Source organism: Eucalyptus grandis, chromosome 6 (assembly GCF_016545825.1).
Source record: "Eucalyptus grandis isolate ANBG69807.140 chromosome 6, ASM1654582v1, whole genome shotgun sequence".
Classification (NCBI taxonomy): Eukaryota; Viridiplantae; Streptophyta; class Magnoliopsida; order Myrtales; family Myrtaceae; genus Eucalyptus; species Eucalyptus grandis.
This window is the reverse complement of record NC_052617.1, coordinates 14,693,978-14,706,994: the sequence shown is the minus strand read 5'-3', so window position 1 is coordinate 14,706,994 and position 13,017 is coordinate 14,693,978. Positions and strand designations below refer to the sequence as shown.

Genomic DNA, 13,017 nt, shown 5'->3' with positions numbered 1-13,017 from the left:
ATATATCGCATTGCATTGGCAAAAATTATATTAGAATTACTAATCGCCAAATCACATAAAAAATCTTCAAGTTCCTCTAATGAATTCTATCATAGTGGCAATACAAATGAGATGATTGCTATGGTATTAATATGTTAGATGAACATGGAGACAAATATAGGAAATTACACCACCCGCCTGGGTGGCGCTGCTGGCGGTGAACTTCTCCCCCTAACGCAAGGGGAGGAGTTCGATTTTCGAGCGTCGCAAGGGTGACTTACCCGGGGCACGAGGGGTGGTGGTGACTCACGTGCCTCCCCAGAGTTTACTCCACCGCGCTGTTAGCATACGAGGCTTCCTTGGGTCATAAATAAAATATATATATATATATATATATATATATATATATATATAAAAAAAAAATAGGAAATTACCAATCACAAATCACCAATTACCAAATGGAGATAAAAGCCAAAGAAGACAAAATAGGATCTTCAAGACTATGATCAAATTTCTTTTGAAGACAATATCTGAAGATGCTGCTTACCTGAAGATGTTGTTGCTAATGCTGAAGATTCGACCAAAGCTAAAAAAAAATTGTAAATATATATGATGATATCATGTATTTTGTTTTAAGGGCTTGTGTAGGAACTGTAGGAGGAGATGCCATCTGTGAGTACAGATGATGTGCAAGACATATCTATGTAAATTGGTGCAAAAAGAATAGGGGTGACAAGTGTCGTAAGCAATTCTGGGTGTGTGAAAAGTCAACTACAATCCTGTAATTGGAAAAGCATCTCAAAGAATTGGATAAGATTAACAAGATAGGAAATGTTGAATTGATAAGGATTGTTCTGAAATATTGGTGCAAGGCTTTCTTTAAAATTATATGGAAGTTTTATATTATGGACAATGACTTGTTGGAATCATTTAATGGATCGATATTAGAAGCTAGACACATGTCTAGCATATCCATGCTTGAGGATATTAGGAGAAGATAGTGACAAGAATGAGTGATGAAAGAGATGCTGGTCAAAGATGGAAAAGGACATTGCGCCAAGGATATCGGAGAAAACAAAAGGCAATAAAAAGAAGGTGCCTTCTGTCATGTGCTTTGGAATGGAGAAGATGGATTTGAAGTGCGCCTTAGGAATGACAAATTTGTAGTGGACATAAGAAACAACTCATGTCCTTGCAAGGCGTGGGACTTGAGTGGGATTCCATGCTCTTATGCAATATGTATCATTCTATTCAATGGAGTGGAGATAGAAACTTTTGTCACCCATTGGTATAAGAAGGATATCTATTTAAAGACATAGGGTCCGTTTGTTTCGCGGAAAATGAGCCATTTCCGGAAAATATTTTCCTAAAAGTCATTTTCTAAGAAAATGACAATATTTTCTAGTGTTCGGCTAAAATCTAAAAATGTTTCGGAAAATATTTTTTAGTGTTCGAGAAGAAAAATATTTTTCGCTCTCTAGATTGGTGAGCGCGAGTGTCAAGCTTGAGGCTAGCCAAATTGACGAACGCGAGTTTGAGATCAACGGGCTTGAGGTTCACCTAGTCCGACGACTAGCCAAGAAAGAAGAAGATGGGAAACAAAGAAAATAAAAATAAAAAATAAAAGAAAAAGAAAAAGAAAAAGAAATTAAAAATAATTCGAATTAAAAAAGAAAAATAAAAAAGAAAAAAATAATTCAAATAAAAAAAGAAAATGGAGGAAGAAGTGAGGATTTGTAGAGATGTGAGATAAGAGAGAAAGTGGAAAACATTTTCTCCTACTTTAGAAGACTTTTTTCCTTTGATGGAAAACATTTTCTCCAAGGAATTCATTTTCCATGAAACGAACGTTGGAAAATCCGAAAAACATTTTCCCGAAAATTATTTTCCGTGAAACAAACGGAGCCATAATCACTACTTGGAAGCAATGAATGGTGACAACCTTTGGCCTTCTAGTGATAAAGAACCTTTGGCAGCACCAATGCCTCGGGTTATGCTTGTAGGCTTAAATAGAAAATGATAAGAGAGGAAGGAGAATCTAGAAATGGATTCAAACTGTCAAGACAAGGCGAAAAAATCATATGTCATTTGCACTTCAAACAAGGCCACAACTCAAGAAATTGTTTGTTGAAACAAAAGGAAAATGTAAGGTTTATTCATTTTGTCTCTAGTCTCCACTTGTGTCAATATCTTTGACTTCATTTTCTTATTAGATGGGATGAAAAGATAGATACATCATAACAATGCCACCCCTCAAAAGGTACTCTTGACCTTATTCTTAAGTAAGTGACTTTGTACTCCTATAATTGTAAGTGCCATTTGAACTTGAGAATTGGTATTCTTAATAGCTTGGACTAGAAGGTAACCGAGCCATTTCTCTACTAAGAAATATCAACCACAATGTGGTCAATGCAGAGACGGTGGAGAGCGCATTGCGCAAATTTATCACTATAATGGTATTAGACGGACAATTTTACAATAGAAACTTTGTTGTTATGTAAAGATTTGACATTCAATTGATTGATGCATTTCTTTTGTCTAACAACAGAAGGCAGGCATCATGAAAAAGAAGCAAGAAGAGCAAAAAAAAAAAAGGAAAGACAAAAGACAAAGAGCATTTGAATAATATTGGAAGTGTTTGATCAACAAGATCTCCAAGAAAGAGACAAATTGATCAGAAAATAGTTGTTTAAAGAGATGGAAATAAGATATGCTCTAGTACTTTTTGTTGATTCGGTACTCTTGTGTTTAAGATCAAGCGATGGAGCTTTTTTTCCCCTTATTTTTTTGTAGTTTTGGAAGTGTTTAACATATGGCAATGATGCTATTAAGAGCACAAGCATTCTCGGCAAGAGTTTTTTTTTTTTTTTTGACAATACATTCAATATATGAAAAGAAATGTAGATGGCCTTATTTTTGTATAATTTGTTAGTGTTCGAGATTACATTCAGTATTCTTGAATAGTTGGCTTGCTTGTGGCTGTTTGTTTGTGTAAGTTTTGTTGCATTTGATTGCTATGCTAATTTTAAATAAAAATGATTTATTAAACCAACTCCATAATTTAAAAATATTTTTAAAATTTGATATGAAATTTTGATTTTGGCAAATTCAAATAAATGAAGCAGATTCTAGGCAATATTAATGAAAGGTAATGTCTTTTAGTTTGAAAATGCTTCTTCTAAATTTCAAAGAATAATGAATGATATATATCGTAGTTTACATTGATGATGTTTTAATATTTTATTCTAGTATAGATCAACACTTTAAACATATATCTGTGTTTTATACTATTAAGAAAAATGGTTTAGTAGTGTCTCCTACTAAAATATCACTTTTCCAAACAAGAAATAGATTTTAGGACATTATATTTCTCAATGAACTATCATCCCGATAAAAAGATCAACTCTATTTATAGAAAAGTCTTTTCATAAAATTAAAGATAAAACCTGATTGCAAAGATTTCTAGGAAGCCTCAATATACTCTTACATTAAAGATTATATTAAAAAGCCTTGCCATGGGCATTGGTTCACACTAATATTTTTAAACAAATCAAAATTCATGTTAAAGAAATAACTTGCTCCATCTCGCCGATCCTCTTGCTTTCAAGATTGTAAACATATGCTTGGATATAGGTTATGGAAGTATTCTTAAACAAGTAAAAAATAATAAAGAACAAATAATACAATTTGTTTCTAAACATTGAAACCAAACCCAACAAAATTAGTCTACTATCAAAAAAGAAATACTAGCCATCATTTTAGCTATATCCATATCCTAAGGTGATCTTTTAAACAAAAAAATTGTATTGCATATTGATTGCAAATTAGAAAAGAAGTATTACAAAATGATGTATTGAATATTGCAACAAAACAAAATTTTGCCTGATGGCAAGCTATATTATCTGCTTTTGATTTCAATATTGAATTTATTAATGAGTCATCAAATTCTTTGCCTGATTTTCTAACAAGAGAATTTTTGGGAAAAACAATGCCAAAATCCAACAAAGAAAAAGGCAAGCCATTGCTGAAATCTCAAAATCATAACTCTAATCATCAAAATTAGACCAACTCTAAGCTTGGTTAGATGTGAAAGCTCAACAATTGCCACTACCGTCACCAACATCACAATTATTCCAGAGTTACAAATATGGTTAGCTCTAATCAAAGGCCAATAAACATTATTGTCACAATCAATATCACCTGATCTTACTTCATATTTGTCTTTACTACTTTCACAAGCAAAACCAAAAACTACCTCATCACAATCACACAAGCCCCAAACATGATTACAAACTTAAAAATCACTATTACTATGTACTCCTATTAAAACTTGGGCAAATGTTACTAAAAAAATTTATCAAAGCAGATTGAGATTACTTTAAATCTGTGACCATTGGCCTCTTACAATCCAAAAGAATCACAATCACTAAAGAGAATAACCAGTAAAATAGTTGTAAAATCACATTCTTCCTCTAGATAGCTAAACCCTCTACCTTCACTAACTCTATAGTAATATCATAGTCATCATTCAAATTACAATTTATCACCAAAAGGCTATATTAAGACCTCATGGTGGTTAAAGAGAATTTTATCATGAAAATCCAAAAGTTTATGCAAAACATGTTTTCCTAGAAAATTAGTAGTGCCCACAAACTGATTTGCCAAAACCCCAAGCCTATTATGAATAAACTCTTGTTGAAACCAAGTTTATGACATTCAAACTTTTTGTATCATCTGAAAACTCAAATAATATCATTTATTCAATAGCTACTATCTTTTAAATTATACCACCAGAAACATTTAAACCCAATTGTCATACCTAATTACAATTTGAAATCAGATTAACCACAAAATTACCATATCTTCCAACCTTCACTTATTGGGATTACTAAGAAGCCTATTGGAATGCATTTTCCGGTCAAAATGAAGATGACCATCATACATGGCTTTTCTATTTCAAAATTGATTTCAATATTGAATAATTACCTTTTTGGTTCCAAAAATGGTGGAGTCATTTTGGCCCTATTATTGAAATCTTACCTCCATAGTTTAAAAATAGCTTAAGAATCTTTCACACATATTTCGAATCGACCAATCATGAATCAAAGTTTTATAATCTCATGCACTTTTTCATTAATTTTCGAGTCTCTAGGGTAACTTCTTGAGAATTCGACTATCATAAGCTTTCTCACTCTTCACATGTCCAGCACCTACTTAGGAAATTCAAAACTAAGTGGTGGGACAATTTTAAGTTCGCTGAAAACCTTTCTGAGGAAAGTTCTAAACTAGTTGAATTAGCCAAATTACCAATTACCAACTGATATCAAAATTACTGAATTTCTTCAACAAAAATCACTGGCCTAAGCCCATTTGGCGGCCAATCATACAAAATTTATCGCCTTGCATTGAAAAAAAAATATATATTAGAATTACTAATCGCCAAATCACATAAAAAATCTCCAAGTTCCTCTGATGAATTCCATCACAGTGGAGATACAAATGAGATGATTGCTATGGTATCAATCTGTTATGAAGATGGAGACAAATATAGGAAATTACCAATCACAAATCACCAATTACTAAAAGGAGAAAAAAAGCCAAAGAAGACAAAATAGGATTTTCAAAACTATGATCAAATTTCTTTTGAAGACTATCCGAAGATGCTGCTTACCTGTTGCTAATGCTGAAGATTTGGCCAAAGCTAAAAAAAATTATATATATAGACACACACACACACACACACACACGATGATATCATGTATTTTATTTTGGGGGCTTGTCACACACACACACACGATGATATCATGTATTTTATTTTGGGGGCTTGTGCAAGTAATAGAGGAGGAGATGCCATCTGTGAGTACAGATAATGTGCAAGACATATCTATGCAAATTGGTGCAAAAAGAATAGGGTTGACAAGTGTCGCAAGCAATTTTGGGTGTGTGAAAAGTCAACTACAATCCTGCAATTGGAAAAGCATCTCAAAGAACTGGATAAGATTAGCAAGATAGGAAATGTTGACTTGATAAGGACTGTTCCGAAATATTGGTGCAAGACTTTCTATAAAATTATATGCAAGTATGATATTATGGACAATAACTTGTTGGAATCATCTAATGGATCGATACTAGAAGCTAGACACATGTCTATCATATCCATGCTTGAGGATATTAGAGAGAAGATAGTGACAAGAATCCGTGACAAAAGAGATGCTAGTGAAAGATGGAAAATGGCATATAGTCACTACTTGGAAGCAATGAATGGTGACAACCTTTGGTCTTCTGGTGATAAAGAACCTATGGTAGCACCAATGCCTTGGGTTATGCCTGGTAGGCTTAAACATAAAAGATAAGAGAGGAAGGAGAATCTAGAAATGGGTTCAAACTGTCAAGACAAGGCGAAAAAATCATATGTCATTTGTACTTCAAACAAGGCCACAACTCAAGAAATTGTCTGTTGAAACGAAAGGAAAATGTAAGGTTTATTCATTTTGTCTCTAGTCTCAACTTGTGTTAATATTTTTGACTTCATTTTCTTATTGGATGGGATGAAAAGATAGATACATCATAACAATGCCACCCCTCAAAAGGTACTCTTAACCTTATTTTTAAGTAAGTGACTTTGGCCGACCAAAAAAAAAAAAAAAAGTAAGTGACTTTGTACTCCAATAATTGTAAGTGCCATTTGAACTTGAGAATTGGTGTTCTTAATAGCTTGGACTAGAAGGTAGCCGAGCCATTTCTCTACTAAGAAATACCAACCATAATGTGATCAATGTGGAGACCGTGGAGAGCGTATTGCGCAAATTTATCACTATAATGGTACTAGACGGACAATTTTACAATAGAAACCTTGTTGTTATGTAAGATTTGACATTCGATTGCTTGATGCATTTCTTTTGTCTAACAACAAAAGACAGACATCATGAAAAAGAAGCAAGAATAGCAGAAAAAGAAAAAAAGAAAAAGACAAAGAGCATTTGAACAATATTGGAAGTGTTTGATCAACAAGATCTTCAAGAAAGAGACAAATTAACCAGAAAGTAGTTGTTTAAAGAGATGTAAATATGATATGCTTTAGTACTTTTTGTTGATTTGGTACTCCTATGTTTAAGATCAAGTGATGGAGTTTTTTTCCATTTTTTTTTTTTGTAGTTTTGGAAGTGTTTAACATGTGGCAATGATGCTATTAAGAGCACAAGCATTCTTCGGCAAGATTTTTTTTTTTTTTTTTGACAATACATTCAATATATGAAAAGAAATGTAGATGTCCTTATTTTTGTATAATATGTTAGTGTTCAAGATTACATTCGATACTCTTAAATAGTTGGCTTACTTGCTGTTGTTTGTTTGTATAAGTTTTGTTGCATTTGATCGCTACGCTATTTTAGTAAAATGTGTCTCAATGAGTGTTTATCCTAAAGAGGTCTACCTCAACCCAACCATCTTTGTTCCGATCTCAATCCAAGCATTTTGAGAAGTTTGATGCTGAGAAGGAAGAAGTATCGTCAATGTGAAGAAAAGGGTTTTTGAAGCCATAATATGTTTTTCTTTTTTAAAGTACATATGACTCATAATTTTAGTACCTAGCTCAACTCCAATCATCAATTAACGCTCCACGTCTTCACTTAATAGTTTGAACAAACGGAATGATTGTATAGAACATTTGTTAATAGTTTATGGATCAAATTTAACAAATTTAAACTTTAGAGACGAGATTATACATTGGATGAAAGTTCATGAATCATTTGTGATATTTTCTCATTACAATAAGTTTAGGACTCAATTGACCAAAAAAAAAAAAGTTTAGGACTGAATTAGTACAACCGCGGTTTATAATTTTTTTTTTGATAATTCTCCTCTTATCGGAGTTAATAGAATACTCGACAACATATTGTCATGCTTTGAAAATAGTAAAATTCTTCTCGCTCGACTAGTCCCTTAGGGGAATGCTAGGTAACAAAACTTTATCTTGCGCACCTAGCCATTGACAAGGTTCATCTTCAAAGTCTAAGGTCAACAACGACTGTCATAACTTTAAAGTAAAATGCAGGGAAATACCTCTGTAATTTCTCCAGGAAAAAGCATAGAAGAAAAGACTAATCGAGTTCAAAGAGTATTTCTGGCCCAAAAAGGAAAAAAAAAAACTAGAAGAGATAGTTATATGATTGAGTCTCAAATCGTGCCGTGAATTTGGGGACGTAGAATTTTCTTCCCCGGAACTAAGGACACCCTCGATGCACGACCCGAATGGACAGTAGGAAAGCGAAAGATGCGTTTACTCGAGCCTTTCGACCGTGACGGACATCATTCCCAGCATTGGAGAAAGTCGTAGTCAGATGCGTTGGGGGGGAGAATCATTCAATGGTCAATCAAAGCAAGCAACCGATGAGCACAGTAATCCAAACGCGTCCAATCGAAAAAGAAAAATGAAAAAAACAAAAAGAATTTTGCAATTTCAGTTCCGACTGCAATCTCGTTCTTCGGTCATTGCACGATTTCAATGAAATAAATAATAAGAAGAAGAATTAAAGAAGTATGGGAAAATTTCGGACAAAATCGAGCTTTCCCTCTCGCGTTTCGTAATAACCGAGACCGGGTCAAAGGGGTCCCCACCCCGGCACGGTGTCGCGCGACATCCACGGCCCGGGAGGGCGCCACGTGTGCCGGCCGCGGGTGGATCCGACGGCCGAGGATCGAGGGGGCGGGCTTCTCCACGGCCGGGCGGGCCAGTCTCATCTCATCTCATCTCATCTCATCACATCTGCCCCCGGTTCCAGACGGTCTCCATTGGCAATCGCTCCCGCTTTCTCTCTCCTCCCCCCCGCTCTTTCTCTCTTTCTCTCTCTGGAAGACGCGAAGGAAAGAGACCCCTCTCTCTGGCAGGCACTGTGTTTCTCTCTCTAGCGCCCCTTTTTTTCTCCTTTTTCTCTCTCTACCTTTGATGAGACCCGGGAGCGCGGGGGAGCGATGTCGCTGAGACGGGCGTTACTCTCGCGGAAGTTCTCCAGATCCTTCAAGGAGCTCAACGGCAAGGCCTCCCGGGAGGAGGCGGAGGAGGGCGCCGGGGGGGGGGGAGGGGGCGGCGGCGGCGGCGGCGGGGGCCGGGCGGAGCCGGAGGCCGCGCACGGCGAGTCATGGGGGACAATGCTGCCGGAGCTCCTCGGGAGATCATCCGCCGCGTGGAGGAGAGCGAGGACCGGTGGCCCCAGCGCCAGAACGTCGTCGCCTGCGCCTGCGTCTGCAAGCGGTGGAGGGACATCACGAGGGAAATCGTTCGGTCGCCGCTCCGCAGCGGCCAAATCACTTTCCCTTCCTGTCTCAAGCAGGTCGCTCTTTTTTCTTTGGTGGAATTCGGGCCGCATTTCTTCGGATTCTTTGCTTCCTCGTTGTCGTCGGGGGAATTTCAATTGATTCGATTCGATGATTCGGCTCGTTTCCTTTCCCTTCGTTGAATTTTTCGTTAATTGCTTCTCTTTTCCATATTGATGGAGATTCATGGAGCTCATTGTGTCCGTTGGGCTATTGTCACTGTGGATAATTGCTCAATTTGACCAATTCGTCGAGATCTAATTTAAAGTTAGGGTTCGACCTCATTACTGATGTCTGAACATTCGATGCGTCTTGTGCTGGGCGTTAATTAGAGAGAATGGAGTCATTTCGGAAGGTGCGCTAAGTTCCAGATGGGAACGGTGATTTGGATTTTAATTTTATTTCTTGAAATGGAAGTGAGGGCTTCGCTCTGATGGCTTTCGCAGGGAAAATGAATGTGGCCGCTGGGAGTTCTCGGTGTATATATATTCACCATCGTCTTCATTACATTCTATGATATTTTCCAAAATCACAATATAAACATCTTATCCGTGACATTCTTGATAATATTTAAGTAGGGTGATCATCCTGCTGGTGAATTTTAGTCTACACTACTTTTAACTTTCGTGGTGCACGTGAGAAGTGGCAAAAGGTACCTTTGATGCTTCCACGTCAATGAAAGGAATAAAATATTTAGTTCAGTTCAAATTGCATAAATTGTGGTTCTGCCTATGGGAACATCTCATTAGCAACCTAACAAATGAAGGATGACAACCTTACGCCTCTAACACTGTTGTTTGATCGTTGTTTTGAAGTATGGATCTCGGTGGCTGGGTTGTTGTTTCTGTATATTTAACTTCCTCACACCCGCAGTCTTGCTTGAATTATTGGAATTTCTTGTTTGGAAATTCCAAATATTGGGTGGTTGTTGATGGTTATTTTTCTAAATGTAGCCGGGGCCACGGGATTCTGCACATCAATGCCTTATAAAGCGGGACAAGAAGACTTCAACTTTCTACCTTTCTCTCACCCTCAGCCCATGTAAGTAAATATTTGCGGTCGATTTCTCTTTTCCTACTACATACAATTGATATGGATGGTTATCATTGATACTTAGTTCTTTTTTTCTTTGTTTTGGTCTAGGTTGAGGTTCATTCCTGTTTCTGTATCTGCTTCAATTTTTTTTTTTTGGCTTGATTACTTGCATCAAGTTTGCTAGAGCTAGAGTTTGCAGAGCAATGTCTGCTAAACCTTCAATAGATTTTTCATCCGAGTCAATCCAAGCTTAGGAGGTTGCATGATCTACTTTGGCTCAGAAAACTTAGTCAATTTTGACTTGGTATACTTGTGACAACTCAGCTTCTTTTTCTAATTCCAGCTTATCTGGAGCGAAACTTCTTCAATGTAGTGGTCCTCTACAGATGATTACATTTTTTCAAAAGAGACAGTCATACTTGAAGGCATGTATGATGTTTGTTTATTAGCTTGTCAATTCTTTGACAGTTTCAGACTCAACAAGTTGAATGAAACTTCAGTTGATGCTTATTATGGACTAGATGCCTGCTGTTTCTTCGTTCTCGGCATGCCAGCTTGGAGGAGTAATGGAACATGTACCTGTGGGAATATCATTTCATGAGGATTAGGGATCATGGAATCATATCTAGATATTAGTAGTGGTTGAGAGGGGTTAATGTATGAATATGATGGTGTAAAATAAAAGAAGTCTTGACCTTGTTCTTGGTCCCTTTTACCCTTGCTCTCATAGTTTGTTTTGAGGGGATAACATAGCTGGAATCGAGACTATTAGTAGTTTTAATGGTCGCAAATTGTGGTAAGGAAAATGGATCTGAAAACTCATTGTTCTAGATCAGTCCTCTTTCTTCTTTTAGTTCATCTTTAGGGCATATCAGGGCTTTCGTGGAGGTTCAGTAATAGTTCTGTTGTTACTTACTGTTAGTATAAGTAAAGGGGACTTCTACTCCATCTTGTGGTTCATCCGCTAATATCAGTTCCTTGAATGAAGATATTAAGTTCTACTTTTGGTTTGATCATTTGACTGGTAAAAAGGATTTGGATTGATGTCAGGCTTGTTGAGGTTAGAGCTTTCAATGAATACATTAAAAGTTGGCATAGTGCTCCTTTTGATATGATGGCTTTCTTGAACACCATGTTCCTATAGAATTGAAATTTTCTTGGCATAAATGGTTTGCTCATAATTGACTCTTTCTTACTCCTTTATTCTCCAGCAACGCCAGATGAGGGGAAGTTTCTTTTAGCTGCTCGGAGATATAGGCATGGTGCTCACACTGAGTACATTATTTCTCTAGATGCTGATGATGTATCCCAAGGAAGTAATGCTTATGTTGGGAAGTTAAGGTAAGGCCACTTAAATAGGGTCTTGTTTTTGTAAATTTGCTCTAAAAGAATTTATTGGAATTTGTTTCTTCTTCCCCTTAAGATGGTGGTGTGACAAATTCAGTAATGTAAGGAAAATGTGTTTGAACACAATACTACCATGTCTCTGGAATTCCTAGGATGGAGCATCTTTATATGCCTACCTACTTAGCTATTCATTTTATAGTCTTGTCATACAGGAAGTATGGAGGAACTTGGGGCTTCTTGCCTAATTTGTCCAAAGCTTGAAATTGGTCTTTTATCTTTGATCTGCTAGAGGCTTTTTTACTGCTTCTAGAAGCCTGTCCTGCAGGACTTGGGTTTAATTGATAAAAACGAGCATGTTTAATTGTCTTTACCTGACAAAGAGAATATGGTTTTATTGTAGTTGTAATCAATGAAAATCTAACTTATTCCTTTCACATCTCACCATGGCCTTTTTTAACAGAAAAGGTGAATAGTTATATATGTTAATCGATGGTTTTGTTTAAAATTTTGTGCTTGTTGCAGCTCGGATTTTCTTGGTACCAACTTTACAATCTATGACAGCCAACCACCGCATGATGGTGCAAAGCCCTCAAGCAGCCGGGCGAGCCGCCGTTTTGCAAGCAAGCAAATAAGCCCCCAGGTCCCAGCTGGCAACTTTCAGGTCGGGCAGGTCTCTTACAAGTTCAACCTTTTGAAATCTAGAGGTCCGAGAAGGATGATCTGCTCGCTGAATTGCCCTGTGTCAGTAGAAGCACCTATCGATAAACAGATGGATAATGCCAAGATGATGAAATCAGGATCTCTCAACTCTGACTACACAATTTTGAAAAATAAAGCTCCAAGGTGGCATGAGCACATGCAGTGCTGGTGCCTGAACTTCCATGGTCGCGTAACTGTGGCTTCAGTAAAAAATTTCCAACTCGTTGCCATAATGGACCAAAGCCAGCCGGGTGGGAAAGGAGATGAGGAGACCGTTCTTCTCCAATTCGGGAAAGTGGGGGACGATACTTTTACCATGGATTATCGGCAGCCCTTGTCTGCCTTCCAGGCATTTGCCGTCTGCCTTACCAGCTTTGGCACAAAAATTGCATGCGAGTAAAATGTAATTTTGCTATATGTAGGTTTGTCGTCATCGCCGTTGTTTTGTATAATTATGCACTTTTGTGTTGGTATAAACATGGTATATCCTAAGTTTGATCCAAAGCATATATGTACATGATCTATGAAAAATGAATCGACTGGCTAATGTCTAACTACAGATGTGGAAAAACCTTGGGTTGCTGCAAATTAAGCTGGTCCTTTTACTATATGTTGTTCTCTGACTCTAGGATGGTGGAAAAAGTC

General features: G+C 36.9%; 1 protein-coding gene across 1 annotated transcript; it reads left to right on the top strand.

The window, feature by feature from the left end:
* The first annotated feature begins 8,763 nt into the window (after window positions 1–8,763).
* On the top strand, window positions 8,764–12,936 carry LOC104448546 (tubby-like F-box protein 7). Its single transcript, XM_010062404.3, is given in 5 exon segments — window positions 8,764–9,145; window positions 9,148–9,308; window positions 10,245–10,332; window positions 11,538–11,667; window positions 12,196–12,936. Coding segments are annotated over 5 exon segments (1,152 nt in total). The 5' UTR covers window positions 8,764–8,949; the 3' UTR covers window positions 12,773–12,936.
* Window positions 12,937–13,017: the final 81 nt, after the last annotated feature.